This window comes from Equus asinus, chromosome 21, assembly GCF_041296235.1.
Source record: "Equus asinus isolate D_3611 breed Donkey chromosome 21, EquAss-T2T_v2, whole genome shotgun sequence".
Classification (NCBI taxonomy): domain Eukaryota; kingdom Metazoa; phylum Chordata; class Mammalia; order Perissodactyla; family Equidae; genus Equus; species Equus asinus.
Genome location: NC_091810.1, coordinates 56,870,967 through 56,893,773, shown reverse-complemented (window position 1 = coordinate 56,893,773; position 22,807 = coordinate 56,870,967). Strand labels below are relative to the sequence as shown.

Genomic DNA, 22,807 nt, shown 5'->3' with positions numbered 1-22,807 from the left:
GGAAGCTGTTTTCCCAAGTTCCAGGCACTGCCTTCTTCTATGAACTATATAAAGTCAGGATTGAAACTAGGAGTAATACCATCTCCTTACACTTTGTAAATTACTACTCAGTTTAGTGAGCTTTTTCCCCTGAATTATCTCATTTAAACCTTGTGTCAGCCATGGAAAGTGGACAGAGCAAGCACTGTCACCACCATTTTGCAAGTGAGGAAGCATATGTTTAGCCAGTGGTTGGCAGGACCAGGACTGAAACTTGGTCCCTCCTGTTCCCAAGGCCAGGGCTCTCTTCACTTAGCGCCCAGCTCTCCTTGATCCTAAGTTCTGAATGGGGAACCCAGGAGGAGGTATTGACCTCTGATAGGAGAGCACTTCCTCCTTTGTAGAGAGGGAAGGTGGGGAGGATGGATGTAAATGCAGGAAGGTTGCTGAATTGGGGGAGAGAAGTACCTCCCAATTGAGGGGAAGGCTAATACCACTCTTAGACCTCAGAAACCACTCTTAGACCCCATATTTCAGAGAAACCAACTCTAGCTGCACTGTAGGTTTATCTCTCTCCATGGGACAAGGAAATGTACCCACTCAGAGCCATGCTTTCCCTTCTAGAACATGCTGTGGTGCCTGGGACCCCAGAATCCAGAGTCTGTTTGAGCCTCCTCCTGAGGGCCAACCTCACCACTGGTCTGAGGGGTGGCAAGGGGGCAGCTGCTTGCAGGGAGTACAGACGGAGCACGGATGTGGGGTCTGAGCTTCCACTTTCTAGAGTCAACATGCAAGTGCACAAGGCACTTCATGGATTTGCCAGGATGGGAAGAAGACGGGGCGGCGGGGAGAGCAAAGCAAAAGCCTTTATTTGTATAATTTTTCCTCAGGCCCTATGAAAGTTAGGGATGGACTGATTAAGGGAGTGCCAGCTACTGGCTTCCACTTATTCTGGGAGGTGAGAGGTAAGTCCTCTGTTCACACTGAGGGACATGGAGGACTTAGAAGACAGGAAGAGCAAACTGAGTGGAGAAACGTAGATTCCGGAGCAGTATGAAGGGCACTGTTGAAGGAGGAACCACACATATTTAATGCTGCTGTGTCAGATGGGTTCCCCTAGTGAAAGATGTGAGTGTAAGTAGGCCGCCCAGGAATGTCCGCAAGAAGCACGGGTACGGGATAGGGAAGTGAGACAGGAGGGAAGGCAGCCAGTGGAGGGCCTGTTACCCGGCAGCTTATCACTGTGGACAACTGGTTCTCCGTCCTGCTGGGCATCTCTGGGAGCCAGTGTAGAGCTCTCCTCAGACTTGTCCTCTACCAAGGGATATATAGGACACCTGCCTCACAGTTATCTCACTCAAGGGCATAAATACACACCAACTTCTGTTATTCACTGAGGGCTATGCTAACTCTCGTATTTTTGGCATACTGTGTGCTCAGGTAGGCTCAGGCCACTAGAGAAAGACTTCAGGCAGGTGGCAAGTGCATGGTTGCACATCACAGTGGCAAGGTCACAGGGATTGTGAGCAGGGAACCCTCAGTGACTGTTCCATGCTGATACGGTTATTATTATCCCCATTTTGCATATGAGAAAACAGGAACAGAAAGGGCAAATAGCTTCCCATAGTTAACCAGATCGGAAGTAGCAGAACTGGTATAGAAGGAAGAAAAGAGAACCACAAACCTTGGCTTTGAGCAAGGGTTTGGAAGGAGTAGAAGACTCACCCTCACCAATTAGCAGACAGTTCAAAGAGAGGATTTTTAATCTCTTCGGATTCTTGTTATCAGGCCCCAGTCACAGTTGTAGGGCACAGGAAGTTGTATAACATTGGAATATTGGCTCAGAAAGCCCACTCCGCTTAATTGAGTGGATTCAATGTGAGAACAGACAGATGTTCTGGGCCAGTTGGACCAGGAGCAGAATGACAGCTTGGAAGAGAGCATTCCACGAGCGGCTTTGCTCAGGTGCTGAGGTCGCTCTTTCCCTTTGTTCTGCAGTACATGCTAGGGACAGAAAGGGCCATTGTGGAGGTGAAGCTGAATGGATCTAAGGGCTTCTTTACTGTTAGGTTTATGTTTTCATACTCTGAACCTTGTTTTGCTTTTATGTGCAGCTGACAGTTGGTTATGAGGGGCCAGCTCCACAGTGGCCTATCTGGAGGGCCCTGGAATGTTCCTCAAGACCCTCATGCAAGGTCATGATATCTGGCTATTAAATCCAAACCGTGGCTTCCCTAACCTGGTTTATCTGAGTTTAAGAGCAGAACTATTAAAACTTAGTTAAGGCTCGAAATGTCCCCATTCTCTTTTTCATTGTTACTGGTCTGACCTGCTCTACCAGCTTGAAGATGAAACATGGTAACGTCGCTTTTATTTTTCACTCAGGCCCCCACCCGCTTTATTATTATTAAGTCCAATATCTTCCTCTTGAGGCTTCCCCCTCCTCACCCCTAATCACAGTTGTCCAGAAGCCTGGAGCTTCTCAGACCAATATTGTCAAGACCCCATTACTATTACCTCTTGCAGCTACACAGTGTCACTGTTGAAAAGAGGCCTGCATGGTCTCATGGTTTGAGGGATGCAGCTTTTCTGCCATGACCTGCTCAAGTCACATTAGATCCCCGTCTTGGGTCACACTCCCATGCTCAGCCATTAGTCTGCAAAGCACAGCCACTGTGCCAGCCTCTATTAAAACCGTTCCCTTCTAACCCTCATCCATTCTCAGTTGTCGGCCTGGATCCATGCCTGTTGGCTCACCCTGGTTTACCACTTGGAGAGCAAGAGGTGGACAATTGGTTTCTTCCTTTTCAGAAAGCCCTGGCTCCCTATTCCAATTGGTCCACCTCTTTTCCAGCCAGATTTGCACTCCACTTAACAAAGAGTTTGCCTTCGAGGGACTTTTTGTCTGAACAAAGAAAGTGTGACATACCAGTCACCTTGTTACTAAGCGGTCAGCCCATTAGACTTGGTTTCCTTGGAGCTCAGTGAAAGCATGGGGGCTATGTGTACACGTGTGAAAGTCAGTTAGACCGAGGCTTGATCCCAAGTCTGTGACCTTGGGCAATTATTTACCTTGGTGAGCCTCAGTTTCTTCATCTGTCACGTGGGGTAATGATAATACCTGCCTTAGAAATGCAACACTGAAGCATTCTGTGCAGGGCCTGGCATATTATAAGTACTCAACAAATGTTTATTACTCCTGCTATTGTTATTATAGTAATGGTAATAGTGATAATAATAATAAACAAATCTAAGAACGCTGATCTGACCTTTGCTTTTGCTTTTGTTAAAAGTTCACACAGTCCTTAAGTTTTGGACCACAGGGTTCATATGGAAGGCTGTTTCCTTTTGGTTAACCCAGAGTGTGTCTTCACTTCCACATTCTAGCTGTGTTTTTTCTGACACTGCATTAGGCAGAGGGTTACTTATCCCTTTTCATCCAAGCATCACCCACCTAGCTGAACTGAATGAAGTTCATTCCTTCCTCTCCCCTCCTTCCCAGGAACCACATTGAGTTCCACGGATCTAGGCAAATGAACTCTGAAGACAGGTTAAAGACCAATTTTTTCACTGTTGAAAATGTCGGTGAACGATGACGGGAGTGGGTCAGTGTTAGCCAGAAGTAGTGTTGGGCCTCAAGGTTGGCCCCTGTCAGCACCTCGGCAGTGCCTAAGGTGCAGCCATTTCTCCAGGCTCCCAGAGCGAAGTCTGTAGCTGCCCCCTACCCGGGTGCAAACTGGATCCCAGCTGAGTTACAGAGGAGAAGAGACGTTCTTCCTTTTTTCTGATCTTGGCTCAGCAGCCCCGAGCTTCATACACAGGGAAAACACGTTCTTTGTGAAAGGCTGGAATAAAGATTTGGGGAAAGGCAGGTACCCTCTGGAGTAGTTGTCCTCTTATTCTCTCTCTCCTCTTGTCAGCACCAGGCATGGAGGGGCACTGAAGGGGTGGTGATCAGGTCAGCAGTAGGAGGGAGGAAAGAAAGCCGACTGATATGCAGGCTCAGACCTCTTGAGGGCCTGGTTTCCTTCAGTTTTGACCTGTGCTTTAATCTCACCGGGAGCCTCTGCCTGGAACAGATAATGAACAATGCCTCCCTTGTTCGCCATGGGGGGTGTCATGTCAGGATCCCAGTCAACACTCATCAGACTGAATGGCTGAGATTAAGAGGCTGTCCAAGTTCAAATACCAATGTATACAGGATGTTCTACTGCAATATAATGAAGAAGCTGTGATTGAGAAGCTGGAGCAACATTTTTTTATTTGGTCCCATTTCAAATGAAACAAGTATTTGTGATAGTAGAAAGTCGGAACCCTCCTAAATGTCTGGAATTGGGGAACTGGTTCAATAAATTATGCATCTCACAATGGATGTGATGAATGTGTTAAAAATGATGACATCAGTATTTTTACTGGCAGAGAGGGTTGTTCATCCTATACTTTTTAAGTAAGAAAAGAGCATTGGAAAAGACTGTGTACAGTACACTCCTGTGTTGATTTAAAAATGTGTCTAAACACATTTATATATGTAGCTATTTGCACAGATGACCATTGGAAAAGATAGATAACAAGGTGTGAAAAGAATAGTTGGATTGAGGAGTGTTATTTACTTTTATTCTCTTTTTCTTGGTTTGTAATTTTATTTGTTTATTTTACTTTACTGATTTTTCTATATAGCCTGTATTTATTGAGCACCCACTAAGCATCAGGCATATGGTCTCCTATGGACATCTGCAAGTAAGTTGTCTCAAGATCAGGAAACCCAGAGATCTTAGACCTCTCACCCAGGGTCATAAAAGGGAGAATCCATCCGAGTGGACTTGCCACCACAACCCAACTCCATCTTCCTCCCTGGGATAAGCTAGGGTAACCCAACAGCGGTGGAATTGGGGAAGAGCTGCCACCCAGAGCCTCTGATGCCCTGGGCTGGCTCCAGGCTCAACCAGATACTGACCTAGGTCAGCATTACTCATTCCAATCCCCATAGGCCACTGTCACATGCTCTTTTCTGATCAGGCTTGGTTCAGGCCTGGGCTGGCCCACACCTTCAGGTGAAGCTCCTTGGTGCCTGCCTCAAGCTGGGTGAGATGGCCCAGGAATCCCAGCCTACTCTCTGGTGCACGGCTAGCCCTGGCACTGCTCTGGCAATACCCTCCTATCCTTTTGTTCGTACACACGTTAGCAAAATGGGACAATGTTTCGACATTAGTTTGTCTTTTGTTTTTTCCTCCTTAATTGTGAATACTTTCATTCTGAAGGCTGATGCAGATACTGATGTGTCTCTCCCTTGTGAGAACTTCTTACCTCTAGTGTCCTTTTGGTTGTTTATTTCCAGACTGGTAGGCCTGGAAGTTTGGAGAATAGAGGGCACCAGGGGACCGACCGTTCATTTCCCTCCTGAGACCCAGGTGGCTTCTGTCCCCCACCTCAGTGGTCTGGATGAGGAGGGATCAGGGGACCTGTCTTTGCACACAAGATCCTCGGAGTACTGATTTTCAACCTTGGCTGCATATCGGAATCACCAAGGGAGCTTTAAAAACTGTTGCTGCCTGGGCCCGCTCCCAGAGGTTCTGATTTAATGGAGTTTAATTAGGAGTTTTAAAAGCTCCCCAAGTGATTCCAAAGTGTGGCCAAGCCTGAGAACCATGCCCTAAAACACCCGGCCCACCTCATCCTGTCATCTTCCCCCACAATCCAAAGAGGTAAAGTTGGTTTGGAGAAAACAGTTTTTTCTTCTTGGTCAGCCCCTACCTAAATGAGGCAGTGTGGATTAAGCTCTTGAGAATATTTGGGGTTCTTAGTGGCCCACTGGGAAAAGAAGTCTTCAGAAGGGCTCGGCCCATTTCTAACTCTCCCTTTCTCTTTTTGTTCAGTATGGAATCGTGTTCGATGCTGGGTCTTCCAGAACCACACTCTATGTGTATCAGTGGCCAGCAGAGAAGGAGAATAATACTGGAGTGGTCAATCAAACCTTCGAATGTAAGGTGAAAGGTAAGGCCCAGAGCGAGTCTGGGAGGCCCAAAGGGAAGCAAGGGAGAGTCCTAATGTCCTCCAGAGGCTGGAGGGGTCCTGAGAAGCTACCTGGGGGCAGGGAATGAGCACTAACTGGGTGCCAGGAAAATAGGAGATCTTGTGCTTGGGCTGTTACTCATCGGTGCAGTGACCTTGGTCTGGTCACTTCCCTTCTCTGGGCCTCAGTTTTCTCATCTGTAAAACATGGAGGAGAAGGCGTGTCAAGAACTGTGAATGGTATGAGATTTTACCATGCCACACTTGCATGGATGCTGATGGAAGACAAAAGATTCCTTGGTTGGAAATGAAGGACTGTTTATTACTCACAGTAATAGCGGTAGCCAGACTATCAGCATTTTCTTGCACTAGTTCACTGAGCCCCACTTTGCACAGGATGATGTAAAGAGGGCTAGATAGTACCTGCGCATACAGCGGATTGTGTAACAGAAGAGGAACCCTGAGATTAGGGAATGTGAAACTTGTATTATGGGCACTGAGCATACTTGCCTTTTGCTCGGGGGGGAAACACTATCACTGTCTTCTGAGCCTGTTCATTATGCAGACATCCTTGTTAAAATAATCTAGAACAAAGGCAGTCAGTGCCTCTGCTCATAAGATATGTAGAAACATGAGAGACTTGTGGAAAATTGTATTCCCATAGGGAATTGCATTCCAATTGACTGTGTATGTCATTGGGGGAGGGGATGTGGTGGAGAGAGGGATGAACATGGACAATATGTAAACAAACAGGCATGGTTCTATTCCAGTAAAGCTTTGTTTACAGACCCGGAAATTTTGAATTTCATTTGAGTCTCAAATGTCACAAAATATTATTCATATATGGGTTGGCCTGGTGGCGCAGTGGTTAAGTTCAAACATTCTGCTTCAGCAGCCGGGGGTTCACCGGTTCAGATCCTGGGTACAGACCTACGCACCACTTGTCAAGCCATGCTGTGGCAGGTGTCCCAGATATAAAGTGCAGGAAGATGGGCATGGATGTTAGCTCAGGGCCAGTCTTCCTCAGAAAAAAGAGGAGGATTGGCGGTGGATGTGAGCTCAAGGCTAATCTTCTTCAAAATAAAAATTATTCATATAATTTTTCCCCACCTTTTAAAAAGGTAAAAACTACCTTAGCTTTCAGGCTGTATATAAAATGTGGTGAACTGGATTTGGCCTGTGAGCTGCCAACCCTGAAATAGAACCTTATCAGCTTCTTTAATGATCCTCCAGCAAACTCCCTTTCTCCTCCACAACATAGCCTGAATTTTATGTTGACTGTTTCCTTGTTCTTCTTTATAGTTTTGTCCTTATGCATTTAGTTTTTCCTGTTTTTGAAAATGGAATTAAACATTTATTCTTCTGTGATTTGTTTTGTTCGTTAACACTGGGTTTTTAAGATTCATCTATGTTGATATGAGCAGCAGTAGCTTGTTCATTTCTCCCTGTTGATGGGCATTTGTATTTCCGTGGTTACTAATAAGGTTACTAATATCTTTTCATATGTTTATGACCGTTTCTGTTTTCTGTGAAATGTCAGCTCGTGTCTTTTGCTCATTTTCCTACTGAATTGCTTGACTTTTTCTTATTGATTCATTGGAATTCTTCATATGTATATTCTGAATATGAACAATATTATTGTATTGTTGCTAATATCCTCTCACAGTTTTTGGTTGTCTTTTTAGTCTCTTCATGGTGTCTTTTGATGACTAGAAGTTCTTAATTTTTATGTAGGTACAACTATCAGTCTTCTCCTTTGTGGTCGGCTCTTTTTTATGTTTTATTTAAGAAATCCTTCCCTATCTCAAGGTCATAAAGATATTCTTCTATCAAAAGTTTTGTAATTTTTCCCTTTACAGTGAAGTCTTTAGTCCATATAATGAAGCCCAGTTAGTGTGTGTGTGTGTGTGTGTGTGTGTGTGTGAGCACCCATGTGCATGTGCCTTTTTAAAAGCCACCCTCTTTAGAGTATTATGATCTTTGAGTTGGCCTGAGCTTCCCAACCAGTGTGTCCTGTATGGGTTACAGAATACACCCTCAGCCCACAAGACCAGAGATTAGAGACTCTGGACCAGTCCTTCCAGCCCCAGGCAACCTCCTAAATGTCCCTCCATGAGCCATCCAAATATAATAATTTCCTGGGGGACATGGCATTGAAAAAGTTGGGAAGCAGAATTAGCCTCTCCCAAAGGAAGACCAAGAGCCTTCTTTGAATAACCAGGGTTGAGTTTTGACCATCTGCCCTTCCATGGAGGGCAGCCAGCAGCTTACCTACCCTGGTGCCTAGATTTCACAGTTAGGTTATCTAGAAGCAGATGCTGAGAATTTGGGATATAAGGTAGAGATCCATGCCTGTGGAAGGAAGGGAGAAGAAGCAGGACTGGACAGAAGGAGAAGTCACACTGCAACATAGGCCTGACAACGCTTCAGCCAATCAGAGTTACCCTACATCGGGTTGCAATGGCCTGAAATTCTTGGGCTGTGATACCCTGCCACCATCAGTCGTCGGATGTTGCCATCCTGGGAAGAGCAAGACATTGAGCAAAGCAGCTCTCTGCAGCTGAGGTAAACCCTGAAGGAGCTGACAGCTGGGACAGTAAGTCTTTATTTGAAGTAGTATCTGCATGGCACTGCTCTGGACTCACCACAACGGGGGACTTGGATGTTGTCTGAGTGCTGCTTGCATTGTTGTCAACAAGACACAGGCAGCATAGCCTTGTTCTGGCCTCGGCCAGAGATCCCATCTCTGTTCTCCTAACTTCTGAGCCATTTCCCCACCTCCAAGCATGAAAGAGGGCAGAAGGATGCTCCTGTAGAAAAAAGAGACCATCCTCTTCAAGAAAAGAGAGTATAGTGTAGAGTAGTGAGTAAGACCACCTCATCCCTCCTGTGTGAGCTCTGGAAAGTTATCAAACCTTTCTGAATCTTGACCCCCTCATCTTTTTTAAGATAAGAATCATCATAATAATACCTACCCCATAGGAATGATTTGAAAATTAAGTGATGTAATATATGTAAAGCAGGTAGCAAATACCTGGCATACAGTAAGTGCTCAATAAGTATTAGCCATTGTTATTCATGGGGCACCACATTCTAGAGTTTCTGGTGGGTATTCTTTTTTTTTTTCTTGAGGATGATTAGCCCTGAGCTAACTACTCCCAATCCTCCTCTTTTTGCTGAGGAAGACTGACTCTGAGCTAACATCCATGCCCATCTTCCTTTACTTTATATGTGGGATGTGTACCACAGCATGGCGTTTGCCAAGTGGTGCCATGTCTGCACCTGGGATCCAACCCGGCGAACCCCGGGCCACCAAAGTGGCGCTTAACTGCTGCGCCACTGGGCCGGGCCCCTGGTGGTTATTCTTGCCAAATGGCTACTCTGTTCCATAGTTACAAGATCTGTCTTTAGACCCAAGAAAGCAATTCAGCCAACTCAGTCCTGATGGCCCTCTGACTATAGGGAGAGGTGGGACTTTGATGGGGAAGATAGGCATTCTCTCAGGGGAAGGGCCCCTTGGCCCACCCCAGCTGTTGTGTAGGGGAGGGGCAGGGTCATGGAACCCACACCACATCCATAAATGGATGTTCCCCTCTTTGATCACAGTAGCCTTGAGGATCCATATAAACTCTGAATGACCAAATGACCACAAACTAAAGCTCAAATTACAGAGTTGAAGTTTGGCAAGTGTCATCCCCTTGGGGCCATGTGGCTTCTCCAAGGATAATTTGGGTTTCTTGTTTCTCAGTTGCAAATTTCCCCAGGACTCTTTTGCCTAGGTCATTCTGAGGAGGTAGTGAATGCTTTCTCACCAAGCAGTGTTTCCTGGATGCCCAGGCTCTCAGAAATTTCTTTGTCGGGGGGTCCCTGGGGAGTATTAGTCCTCCGTTGCTGCTCTTTTCCATGAGTTCACTGGGTGCTGCTGTTGCTGCTGGTCCTGTGCTGGTGTCTGTAGCTCTGGCTGCTGGTTGTAAAGCCATCTCCAGGAGGGACTGGTTCCCTGCATGCCGCTCATCTCTTTTGCACTGTGCAGGGCTCATGCCTGCTGCTGCCTTCCCCTACGAGGTACATTCATGTTTTCTCTTTAAGCCAGTGGGTAAAAAGTTTTCAAACTCCACTGAAGCCTAAACTTAACCATCTCCTCCACTGAAATACCTTAAAGAGTTGCTTCAGGGATCAGACCACTACAATGTTGAAAAGCATCCTTTGCCAATTCTTGGCCCGAGCCCAAGCTGAGGCACATGTCTTTTGCTTCTGTCCCACCTTGAGTGAGTTTTGTGCTATCTGTCCAACCCATTCTCCCCAGATTGGCACTTTTAACTCTTTTTGAGGGGGAGAGGGGAGAGGGTGAATCTCAGTGTCCATGAACCTGTAAGTCCAATCTCCTCTTCCATCTGTGAGGCTTAAGGGACCTTATGCAAACAGACCCTCAGGTGACATGCTCAGATACCCCAAGTTTCAACCTTCTATCTTGCTCCTAACCAGCCCCTACCCAGAGACCAGCTCTAGCAGAATGTATTTTGTTTGCTCCAGATTGGACTGCATGATCCCCTTACTGTAGAATTGCATTCTGGTTTGAAAATCTCATTGATTGATTGATTCATTCATGTATTTAATAAATTCAGATTGGGTGCCTGCTGTTTGCCAGGAACTGTTCTTGACACTGGAAATTCTAAAATAAACAAAATATACGAAGTCTCTGCTATTATAGAACTTAGAGTCTAATGAAGGAGATAGTAAATAAGTGGATATATAATCTGTCAGGGAGACATGTTGTGAAGAGAAATCAAGTGAGGGAGGTGGACAGAGACAGGATCATGCTATTTGGGACAGGATCATCAGGGAAGGGCGAAGAAGGTGAGAGTTGAGCAGAGACAAAATGAGACAAGAGGGTAACCAGGCAAATGTCCTGGGGACAATGTGCTAAGCAGTGGGAATGGCAGGGGAAGAGGCCAAAGGTGGAAGCTGCTCTGCATTTTTGAGGAAAAGCAAAGTGGCCAGTGTGCCTGGAGCTGAATGAGGAAGGGGAGGAAAGGTGAGAAATGAGACAAAGCTGTAGCCCAGCCGGCTGACCGAGGCCTTGGGATGCAGGAAGGGATCTGACTTTCACTTGAATGAATTTTCTTCAGAGTCTTTTGAAAGCCATGAGGAGATTCAGATCAGGGAACTAACATGATGTGACTTATAATTTTAACGGATAACGCGGTTGATGTAGAACGCGTGGTCAGAGGCTAAGATTAGAAGCCCGGGGACCAGGGCTCTGAGAGCAGTCCAGGTAGGAGATGAAGTGGCAGTGGTCTGGCCTACACCACTGCTTCTCAGCATGGGGCGATTTTGCCCCCTCTGGGAACATTTGGCAGTGTGGGGGGACATTTTTGATTGGTGATGCTGCTGGCATCTAGTGGTAGAGGCCAGGCATGCTGCTAAACCTTGTACACTGCACAGGACAGTCCCCACAGCAAAGAATTCTCCAGCCCAAAATGTCAGTAGTGCTGAGGTTGAAAAACTCTGATCTAGAATGGTTCTGGGAAAGGGGGTGAGAAGTGCTCAGATTTGAGAGCTATTTTGAAAGTAGAGCCAACAAGATTTTATGATAGATTCATTGTGAGCTGATGGTGCCTGAGCGTCAGTGCTGACCTGAGTAACTGTGTGCATGATGGGACCATTTCCTGAGAGTGGGGAACACTGGGAGTGGAGTTGATTGGGGGCATGACAGGGATTAAGTTGGAGATGCCTATAAATCATCTAAGTTAGGGGACAGCAAACTTTTTCTGTAAAGAGCTAGGTGATAAATATTCTTTACTTGTTGGCCATATGGCCCCTGTTGTAACTATTCAACTCTGCCACTGTGGTGTGAAAGTACCCATAGACAATATGCAGGCAGATTAGGATGTGTCTATTTCAGGAAAACTTTATTTATGGACACTGCACATGCCTAATGGGATATAGCCTAAGGACAAAAAGAACTTTGAAAAGATCTTAAACTGTTTTCAATAATCATACAGTTGGTGGGTAGTGCTGGTATTATTATACTGAGACTGTTATGTGTGGATTGTGAAATAAAGCGCAAGTTATTAAGTTGAAGTTGCTTGAAAACAGGATTTTTAGCATAGCAAAAAAGATAAAGATATAAGATCCAACAAGTTAAGTAAAACCTGTAATTTTGAATTAGAAGTACCAGTAAGAATTAGCGATATGTTTTCTCTTGAAATAAAGTTTTCCCTAGGTCTGTCCTCTGAAAAGACTTGCAGTAGGCACCCTAGCTTTGAAATTTTGGACATGAAATACCATTACTCATGGTTAAATTGGAAGGATATTGCAATTGAAATCTGTATTTTTTAAGCTGATAAATAAAGGGAAAGAGTCACACACTTTTCCTGCCGTCCCTGTACAAATTGTACTGTAGGGGAACCAAATGGTTAATGGTGGGGAAGTTTTCCTCTTATAAAAGCATTTTAGGTAATAAGTGAAGCAAGAATGATGGAAATAAAATATCACCATTTCATAAACCCTAATGGGCTAATGGATCTGAGCAATCATCATTGATGCCTGCTAAGGGTACAAAGAGAAACAGCCGGACACATGTGCCTCCTATTGGACATGCACATTAATCCCAACACATTGTTCTCTCTGAAAAAGTTCCAACCTGAATCTGATTAATTCTCTGCATTCAGTTATGTGTGCGTTCAATATATAGGAAAAATCGGGAACAAATAACATGTTAATGAGCCACAGGGATACAATCACCAAATTCTAGGCTGTGGGAAACTCTGCAGGACAAATAAAATGGCAAGGAAAACAATTTTTTAATTACAAGGAAAAAAAATAGAAAGGGAGGGCAGAACCTATAGATTGAAAGAGACTTAAGAGACATACCAACCAATTGCAATGGATGGAATTTATTTCAAGCTAGATAGAAAGAGAGAGGTGGGGGAGAGAAAGGGAGAGAAAAAATATGAATCTGGAGGAAATGTGAACCTTAACTAGATTTTTTTTATTATATTAAGGAATTATTTTTAATTTTTATAGATATAATAATAGGACTGGGTTATGCTCCTTTAAAGAATTCTTGTATTTTAATGACATACTAATGTCCTGATTATGGAATGGAATGGTAACATGTCTGCAGCTAGCTTTGTGGGGAGAGAATGAGAGAGAGTGCGGATGAAGCAGGAGTTGATTGATGTTGAAGCTGTGAGGTGGGTGCACGGGGTTCATTATACTGTTCTTCGTCTTTTATTTATGTTTGTAATTTCCGTAATGAGAAATGTTTTTTAAGCACATGCTGGCTCTTTTTTTTCATCTTTGTAATTTCTTTCTTCCATATTTTGTGAGTTGACTCATCATTGTGACCACATGGAACATAGCACATCCACCTGTTTCCAACCCTCTACTAAAACCCACTAATTTCCAAAGCTGATTTGTTTTCTATTTAAAAATTGTATTGCTCTTGTCGGTTCCTGGGAATGCTAACAATTGCTGACTGCTTGCTTTGCAGGCCCTGGAATCTCCAGCTATGGGGGGAACCCTCAAGATGCCCCCAAAGGCTTTAATGATTGCATGCAAAAAGTCAAGGGGCAGATTCCAGCCCACCTCCATGGGTCTACCCGCATTTACTTGGGGGCCACAGCTGGGATGCGCTTGCTGAGGTAAGGCCCGAAATGGCACAAAGGAGCCCATTTGACCAAAATAGCCAAGAATGTGTTGAATCTTGCCAAGAATGGAATTCTGTTTCTTGGGACATATCTGAAGGAAAGAAACCCATATTCTGCCATAAATTTAGGCTATTAAAGTTGGGAAACTCTTAGCTTTATTTTAATACCCAGAAAGAAACAGTTCTAAAATTGATTCCCTTTCCCTTGGTGATTTTACTGAGGACTCGGAAAGAAGGAAGGTAACATGAAATCTGCTCGTGGGGTATGCCTCTAATTTTTTGGAAAAGTAGAAACTGTTTTTGACACCTGGTATTTTTACACCTGTACACAACCAGCTTCACTAAGTGCGACCCATAGCTATGGAGCTTCTTCCCATGTACGAAATGTCGCTGAGATCTGCTTTAAAATAATGAAATTTTTGCACCTCATGCCAGTCAAAGCCTTTGGAGTTATTATGAAACAAACATCTCATTTCATTCAATTACCTTCTAAATTTGCAACCATGACTTTTAGCCCAGGCGCGCTGTTTGTGAATGTCCTTTCTCTTCATTTTTTTCTCCACTATAGTATTTCCTTGACTTTGAAATAAAAGAAAAATAGTTCGGAAAAAAAAGAAACACCACAAAAAAACAGCAAACCTAAATCTCTACAGGGTAGAGGCTGCTCCAGACTTTGAAAACAAGGTTTCATCCCCAAAAGATGACACTCATTCTGCTTCTAAGATGCTTTGTGTCTGATTCCAGTGATGTAAAATCATATGTGTGGGCATGCGGAAAATATAAAGGAACGAGCAAACACGATCATCAAAAGAAATCTGGGAGCACTTGCAGTTGGATTGGGCCTTTCCCTTATAGTTTTCCTATCTTTATTTCTATTCCTGTGTCCTGGTTGACCATAGAATGGGGAAGGAAGTCCACTTTCTTTGCTCAGTTTTGGAGTCTGCATTGTGTTTGAAATTTATTCTTTACCTGAAACAGAAATGATGTAGAAATTCCTCCCTCTGAGTTTTCTATCTTATGGAAACAGTTCTTAAGAACCTGACTTTTTCTTGGTTGCTTTTTTCTCCCAGTCCTCTCAGTAAGAAATAATTAAAAGGCTCTGTCGTTTATAGTTTGTGACACAAACCGTGGAATAGAAAGTTCACCACTTGGGGAAAAAAAGTGAATGTCCCATTTGAATAAGTTAAATATTAACTCCTCTTTGTTAAAATGTCTCTGATGGTGATCCATTTCTTCTGAGGAACTAGCGGACATTTTAATTGCTACAAAAGTCAAATATAAAAAAACAGTTAATGAGAATCAGCTGGGATGGGAACTGATCAAACTGGGAAAACTTGGATTTCATTTCCAAGCAGTGGTATTTTGCCACTGAACTGGAATGTACTTCCGCTTGTAGCATTGCTCTTAAGCCATATGCCCCTGGCTTTCTTAACTCACTGATAAAAAGGAAACTAATCTCCCTAATGAGCTTTCTGCTGTAGGCTGAAATGGAAGGAGATGAATGAAATAGTAACGCTATGTCATGGGTGATATAGTAATGCTATGTTGCCACTGTTCCATGGGTCAGCACACTGATGGATTTTAATCCAGTGACAGCCATTATGGCCATGGTATCCTCTCATGATGGAGCTTTCCCAAAGATTGAAGCAGTGATAGCTGAAAACTCAATCTTCTTCCTTCCCTTCTTCCTCCTAAGTGCCCCTTTCTTCTGGGCTGATGAGGGCTTCTTTATTTGGTGCCCCCAAGAGATTGTTTACACCACTCCCATGACTTCAGCAATTTCCTTTCCTCTGCTGATCTGAGACAGAGCAATGGTGATTAAGCAGGAGGCTCTTTTGATTAGCTGGTTGCTAGAGAGTGGAACAGGAACTGATAAGGGGAGAGAACAAGTGGTATTTTTACTGTAGGCTGTTTTCCTGCTTGGCAGTTTGACCGCTAACAAGTGCATCCTGCCTTCACATGGTTGCCTGGGAGGCTTCAACTTGCAAGAGGGGTTGCCATGTCTCGCACACATCTGGAAAATCATCCCTGCCCGCAGGGGTGGGCAAGCCTACGTTTTCACCTGAGCGAGATTATTTGAAGACTGTGTTGTCTGGACACTCAGCCTTTTGTGTTCTGTGCCTTGCACAGGTTGCAAAACGAAACAGCAGCTAATGAAGTCCTTGCAAGCATCCAAAACTACTTCAAGTCCCAGCCCTTTGACTTTAGGGATGCTCAAATCATTTCTGGGCAAGAGGAAGGGATATATGGATGGATTACAGCCAACTATTTAATGGGAAATTTCCTGGAGGTGTGTGAAAACAAATGCATGGGTTTTAATCTTGCTGTTTGTCCCGTCCCCTGTGGGGGGTAGCGTAAGCAGAGGTGCATGCCAACAGGGGCATCTGTCCTGTGTCATTTCCATTGTGTAATGCATTAGGGAAATACGTGTGAGATAACAGATAAGAAAAGACATGTATAGCTTGGATCATGAGCAGGACCAAATTGGGGAGAGGGAATATCATCACTTTACTAATAAGTGATGATATTTTTCTGGTAAGAAATTGGAGGGATCTAAATCAAACACTGGGCAATGGGTCTTTTGAAGGGCAGCTGGAGAGTGACTCTTCCAAGAAGTTCCATAGCCTTCTGGAATTTACAGAGCCCTCAGACAGTCTGCTTCCCAACTCATTCTGTGTCCCCAGGTCTTCTTACAGTCCATTCCCCACACTTCCTGCTCCTTTGGTGAGGAAAGCTGACTCCAAGAGACAGTCACCATGTTACAGAGGGCATAAACTGAAGGCACTCACACCATATCCAGCCCAAGATCTAATTTGTTCCCCTTCAAATATATTTTAAAAGTTTTAATTAATTGCCAACAGTTAATGTTTTATAAATTTCACATAAAAGTCTAGCTTTCTAGTTTCTCCTGACCCCCTCACTCCCCAAAAGTTGGAAGAGCTGCTCACAGTGGACTCACATTCCTGCATGGCAAAACTGACTGAAACAGAGTGTAGCTCATGCACTCCCCAGTTTGCCACACTCCCCACCATTCCCTGTTGTATACCCCAATCTAATTCACTCATTTATGTTACCTGTCCAGCCTCTGTAAGCATTTGAGTTCACTATGCCCAAAGTAGTGAAGAGATTTGGTCCTGAATGTTCCCCATGTCATACTTCTTGGCAATAAGAAATGGGTCTTGGGTCCAGAGTGGAGAATCCTAGGAAAACAGAGACAGTGCTTTTGGCCTTTTTTCTTGCTTCCTTTTCCCACTGTGCAGAAGAACCTGTGGCATATGTGGGTGCATCCGAATGGAGTGGAAACCACAGGTGCCCTGGATTTAGGTGGTGCCTCCACCCAAATATCCTTTTCCACTGGAGAGAAGGTGGGGCTGAACACCAGCGACATCATGAAGGTGTCCCTGTACGGCTATGTGTACACGGTCTACACACATAGCTTCCAGTGCTACGGCCGGAACGAGGCTGAGAAGAGATTTCTGGCAATACTCCTTCAGGTACCTGAGCTGGGGCAGCAGGTGATCCCTTGGGGGTCTTAGCTGAGGGGAGGGTGCCTTGCCTTCCAGGGTTCCTCCTTTCCTCTACAGTTAGAAGATAGATAGAAACAACAGCATTTTCCAAGGGCCAAGTGCTGTCTCTCTCGCTGTCTGTCTGTTGTATTGACCACTTCCAGTATATTTGAGTCAGAAGTGCAGGGAAATTCCACAGCTCCAGATGTCTTGTAAGTGATTCAAGACCTGGGCTCCATTTATGGACACAAACTGTTTTAAATCAGTAGCTAAATAAGCCTGAGAATTTTGAAATTCCCCTGAGTGCAGACAAAATAATAAAAGTGGTCACAAGAGAAATGCTTGCTAATGGGGAGAGGGCAGATTCCTCCCCAGGCTCTGTCTCTTTTAAGATGGGCCTATATTAGGCAGTTTTGGGGGGTTTTTTTAAAGATTTTATTTTTCCTTTTTCTCCCCCAAAGCCCCCCAGCACATAGTTATGTATTTTTAGCTGTGGGTCCTTCTAGTTGTGACATGTGGGACACCACCTCAGCATGGCTTGATGAGCAGTGCCGTGTCTATGCCCAGGATCCAAACTGGTGAAACCCCGGGCCGCCAAAGCGGAGCGTGCGAACTAAACCACTCAGCCATGGGGCTGGCCACTATTAAGCAGCTTTGATGCCCTTTATATATTGGAATTTTAGAGCAACAGAATTCTCACATCAGTCAGTAATTCATATGGTAACTGTTCCATGGCACAAATGGCTGCTTCAGGCATCAGCTGGAAGGCTGTCACTAATATAAACTTGACATTAGCAAAGTGTGTTTCAGTGAGCACTAGCTCCATGCATGACACCCCGGACCCCAAACTCTAGGGCTCAGGAAGCATCAGTCTCAGCTATGGCTGAGAAGGGAAGATGAAGATGAAGGGAAGGGGCCTTGACCACCTAAAGGGGCAGAAAGCCAACCAGAGGCCACAGATCGTGGCTTCTGATGGGGCCCAGGGGCAGGGGACAAGGGCTGGGTCAGCTAGTGAACACAGTGAGCACAGCATCAGAAGGTTAAGCACCACCCCTTCAGCCTACTTTGGTACCTGGAAAAGGAAGTAGTATTCCCCATCCACTAGCCTGCAGAAAAACTGGGCTGGCTCATGAAAGTGTCACCTGCAAAACTCACACCTTCAGACCCCTGTATATACCAAGTAGTCATTGCCGAGCCCGTAGTTCTAGAAAGTGAAATGAAAGCTGCACTGAAAGTACTGGGAAGAAGTAAGTCACCAGAGGTAGATGGGATATTGATAGAATTATTTCAAGCCACGGAGACTGAATCTGTCCAAATCCTAGCAAGATTATGCCAACAAATATGGAAAACAAAACAATGGTTGATAGACTGGAAATGCTCAATATATATCCCAATCCCCAAGAAAGGAGATGCCAAGGAATACAGTAACCATAGGACTGTGGCTCTAATTTTCCATGCAAGTAAAGATGCTCAAGGTGCTGCAACAGAGGCTTTTACCTTATATGGAGCAAGAAATGCCCGGTGTCTACACTGGATTTCGAAAAGGGAGAGGCACACAAATTCTAATTGTGATTATTTATTTGTTGGTTACTGGAGTGCTCCAAAGAATTCCAAAAGAAGGTTAGTCTATGTTTTATAGACTACAATAAAGCCTTTGTCTGCTGGATCATGAAAAGCTCTGGGCATCTCTGAAAGAAATGGGCGTACCTCAGCTCTTGATTGTTCTGATGCATAACCTGTATTGTGGACAAGAAGCCACTGGCAGGACAGAACATGGAGAGACAGAATGGTTTCCTCTAGGCAAAGGGCTTAGACAAGGGTGCAATTTATCTCCCTGTCTGTTTAATCTGTACACAGAACATATCATATGAAAAACTGGGCTAGACTTAGATGAAGGAGGATTGAAATTGGTGGGAAAAATATCAACAATCTAAGATATGAAGATGATGCCATCTTACCGGCAGAAACAGCAATGATCTGAAACAACTTCTGGCGAAAGTAAAAGAAGAAAGAGTCAAAGCAGGATGGCTTGTGAACATCAAGAAGACAAAAATCATGACTACAGGAGAGCTACACAACTTTAACATAGACAATGAAGGCATTGAAATTGTTAAAGGTTTTGTTTACCTTGGTCCAGTCATCAATTTAAATAGAGACTGCAGCCAAGAAATCAAAGGAGACTGAGACTCGGAAGGGCAGCAGTGAAAGAATTAGGAAGGATCACCAAGTGTAAGGAAGACACTTAGAGAGTAAGGCCAAGATTATCCGCACCCTCATATTCGCAATTACTACGTGTGGGTGTGAAAGCTGGACAGTGAAGAAGGCTGGCAGGAACAAAACTGATTGATTTGAAATGCAGTGTTGGAGGAGAGCTCTGGGGATAGCCTGGACAGCCAGAAAGATGAACAAGTGGGTCCTAGAGCAAATTAAGCCCAAACTATTGCTGGAGGCAAAAATGATAAAGCCGAGGCTGTCCTACTTTGGACACATCATGAGAAGGCAGGATTCTTTGGAAAAGACAATAATGCTGCGAAAAGTAGAAGGCAGCAGGAAGACCAAATATAAGATGAATTAACTCCATAAAGGCAGCCATAGGCATGAGTCTACAGGAGCTGAGAAGGGTTGTTGAGGACAGCACATTGTGGACATCACTCATTCATAGGTCGCCAGGAGTTGGAGCCAACTTGATGGCACATAACACACGTGCAGGGTGGATTGTGAGAATTCGCCCTCCAGTTCTAGGCTGCTCCTCAAAACTTCTCTCTCAGCCTTACAGAAAAGACTGGAGCTCCAGTGCACATGATGTGACATGTATTGTCAGGAGAGGCTGAGCACTGTCTGGGAAAGACAGAGAGGGGGACCCCTGCGGGCAGCCCTCAGCTACTCTTCCAGGCCTCAAGAGACTCAGTGCCCACCCCAGACTCTCACACACCCCCAACTCAGCCAAATCAAACCCCACTAGGGACTCAATCAACCCTCCCAAGCAAGGTCTCCATAACCACCATTCATCTCCACTCGCTCATTAAAGGATTTCATCCAACATGCCTCTTTCCAGGAGGAAAGCTCTGGAAAATTCTCTTTTCTGCATCTCCTTTTGTTTCTAGCAGTGCTTAATGCCCCTTCCTCCAGCTCTGGCCCTGGCAGAGATGGAGTTGTGGGGGGCTCCTCTGAGCTTCCCACAGGAGAAGGGCGCAGATAAATCATCCTTTTCCCAGGGTGAGTGGAGTTCAGAGAAGCTAACCTCTTAAATTTGGCCGGCCCTGAGGAATAGGTATGTGTGTGTGTACATGTGTTTATTAAATGTTTATTAAAGAACGATTATCTATGTAGCCAACAGTCTACAGTGGAGAAGTGAATACTCCTCCTGTCTGAGGTCTCCTTTGGGTTTGAGAACACAGGTCTAACGTGTGAGCCGAGGACTCTGGGCAGAGGTGGGAAACCCCAGCCCCTTGCTGTGGACAGTTAGCTCACAGAGACAGGGGTGTCTCTCCACCTTGCCTGGCAACCTCTGGATGCCTGAGAGGGTGGTTCTGCCTTCTAAGCCTTCTGACTCAGGTGAGAGGAAGGATCCGGGTGTGATGAGGATCACCCACAAACGCATGTCTGGACCTGCCTGACCAATACTTTCATGCACCAAAATACATGTTGCCAACCCCGACTTAGAAGGTTCATGCAGATTATTGCATCCTGGACACTGGCTGAGTAAATTCCAGCAGTCTGGGTCTCATTTCCTTGTCTGTAATATTAAGGGGCTAGTAGTGTGGTGAGAATGATACCTAGATATGTAGTTTGCAAATTAGTTTCTTGTTACCAAGTCTCTAGGCCCCCCAGGGCTCAAGTCTCACTCTGACATGTTAGACATTCGAGACATGCATTCCTTTTCTTTCTTTTCCTCTTTAAGCTAGACTTTCTCTTTTGTTTTTAAAGTAATACATGTTTAGGGAAAAAAATTTAGAAAATTCAGACACACAAAAATATAAGTAATAAACAAGCAAAAAACCCCAGAATTAACCACTATCAACATATTGTTGTATTTTCTTCTAGTTTTTTTTTAATGCATGAATATGTGTATTTACAAATTTGGTGTCATATGGTATATATAGTTTTATAGACAGCTTTTTGTTTCACCTAACAATATATCATGAGGAATTTCCTGAGTTATTAAATGTCCTTTGAAATTGTTAGTTTTATGGGTGCATAATATTCCAAGTACCATTATTTAAAAAGAAAAATTATATTCATCATTTGATTATAAAAGAAAGTACATTTTTGTTATAAAAATGTCAAACTGTACAAAAAGGTGTTAAAGTAAAAATTTTAAAAACCTCCCTCCAATCCTATTCACTGGACGTCCTCACTGATCACAGCTTGAATGTTGTTGTTCTATGCTTTCCAGGTCAATATATAACTTATTTTCTTTACTATTTAATATTCCAAAATTTATCAACCATTCCTCTCCTGTTAGACACTAGGCTATGTCTTGTTTGACTGCTACAACAATAATATTATAAACCTTCTTGTACGTAGAACGTTTGAACTAGTGATATTACTTCTGTAGGATAGGGTCAAAGGATAGGTATATTTTTTGCTTAAATGGATAAATAGGCAATCTTCCAACAAAATTAAAACCATTCAGATTCCTACCAACAATGTTGTGATGACTTTTTGCAATCTTATAATTTCAGGGATTCCAAGACATTCCAATGATAAGTTTTTGGATGATGAGGATCTATTTCTGGATTTTCTGTTCTATTCTATTCATCCATTTGTCCATTCTTGAGTCAGTATCATGTTGTTCTGGTTGCAGTAGTTTGCTTTTCTACTCTCAGACATTTATTTTGAACTTCAAAATCATTTTAGGTAGTAACAAAAAGAAAAATTTGTATTGAGATTATGATTGGAATTGCATTGATTCATATATTAATTTGGTAAAAATTGCCTTAATGATAAGAATTCCTATCCAGAATTATAAAATGTCCTTCCATTTATTTACTTCTTAGTTTGTATCCTTCAGTAAAACTTAAGAGTTTTTGTCATTGGTCCTATATGTTTCTTTTAAAGGTAGTTTCCTTGTAAGTTTTTTTAAATAGTTTTGATCACTATTGTTTCTATTTATAAGAGGTTTTACTGTAAGATCAGATTGTGTTCTGGTTTTCTAGTGGCCTTTTTTCTCTCACACCCACTGGTTGACACTTTCATGCCAGTGCCTGCAAACACTAAGTTCAGGGAAGCCTTATTGAATGTCGAGGGCCTGAGCAATGTGGCACATTGGCAAATTATATTTACAGAGTGCCATAACAAATAATTCAAACTCCAGAAAGAGAATAGAAATAATCTTTACTGAGCTTCTTCTATGTTCCAAACCAGAAATAATTTATATTGTCTTGCTTCTTCCCCAGGCTAAGACAGAAATTATTTTAATTATTAAAAAAGTATAATTAGAGGCTGGCCCCATGGTGTAGTGGTTAAATCCAGCACACTCCACTTCAGCAGCTTGGGTTCCCAGGTTTGGATCTTGGGTGCAGACCTACACCACTTGTCAAGCCATGCTGTGGCAGTGACCCACATACAAGATAGAGGAAGACTGGCACAGATGTTAGCTCAGGGCTGATCTTCCTCAAGTGAAAAAAAAGAGGAAGATTGGCAACAGATGTTAGCT

The 22,807-nt window shown here is 43.8% G+C and overlaps 1 protein-coding gene across 7 annotated transcripts in view; it reads left to right on the top strand.

Moving 5' to 3' along the window:
- ENTPD3 (ectonucleoside triphosphate diphosphohydrolase 3) overlaps window positions 1–22,807 on the top strand; it is a 36,142-nt gene that overhangs the window by 6,499 nt on the left and 6,836 nt on the right. For all 7 annotated transcript variants that reach the window (XM_014859649.3, XM_014859650.3, XM_070493277.1 and 4 more), the window contains exons 4-7: window positions 5,853–5,970; window positions 13,487–13,637; window positions 15,773–15,932; window positions 16,903–17,136. In XM_014859649.3, coding sequence (XP_014715135.2) covers window positions 5,853–5,970; window positions 13,487–13,637; window positions 15,773–15,932; window positions 16,903–17,136 — 663 coding nt within the window. The remainder of the gene's footprint in view (window positions 1–5,852; window positions 5,971–13,486; window positions 13,638–15,772; window positions 15,933–16,902; window positions 17,137–22,807) is intronic.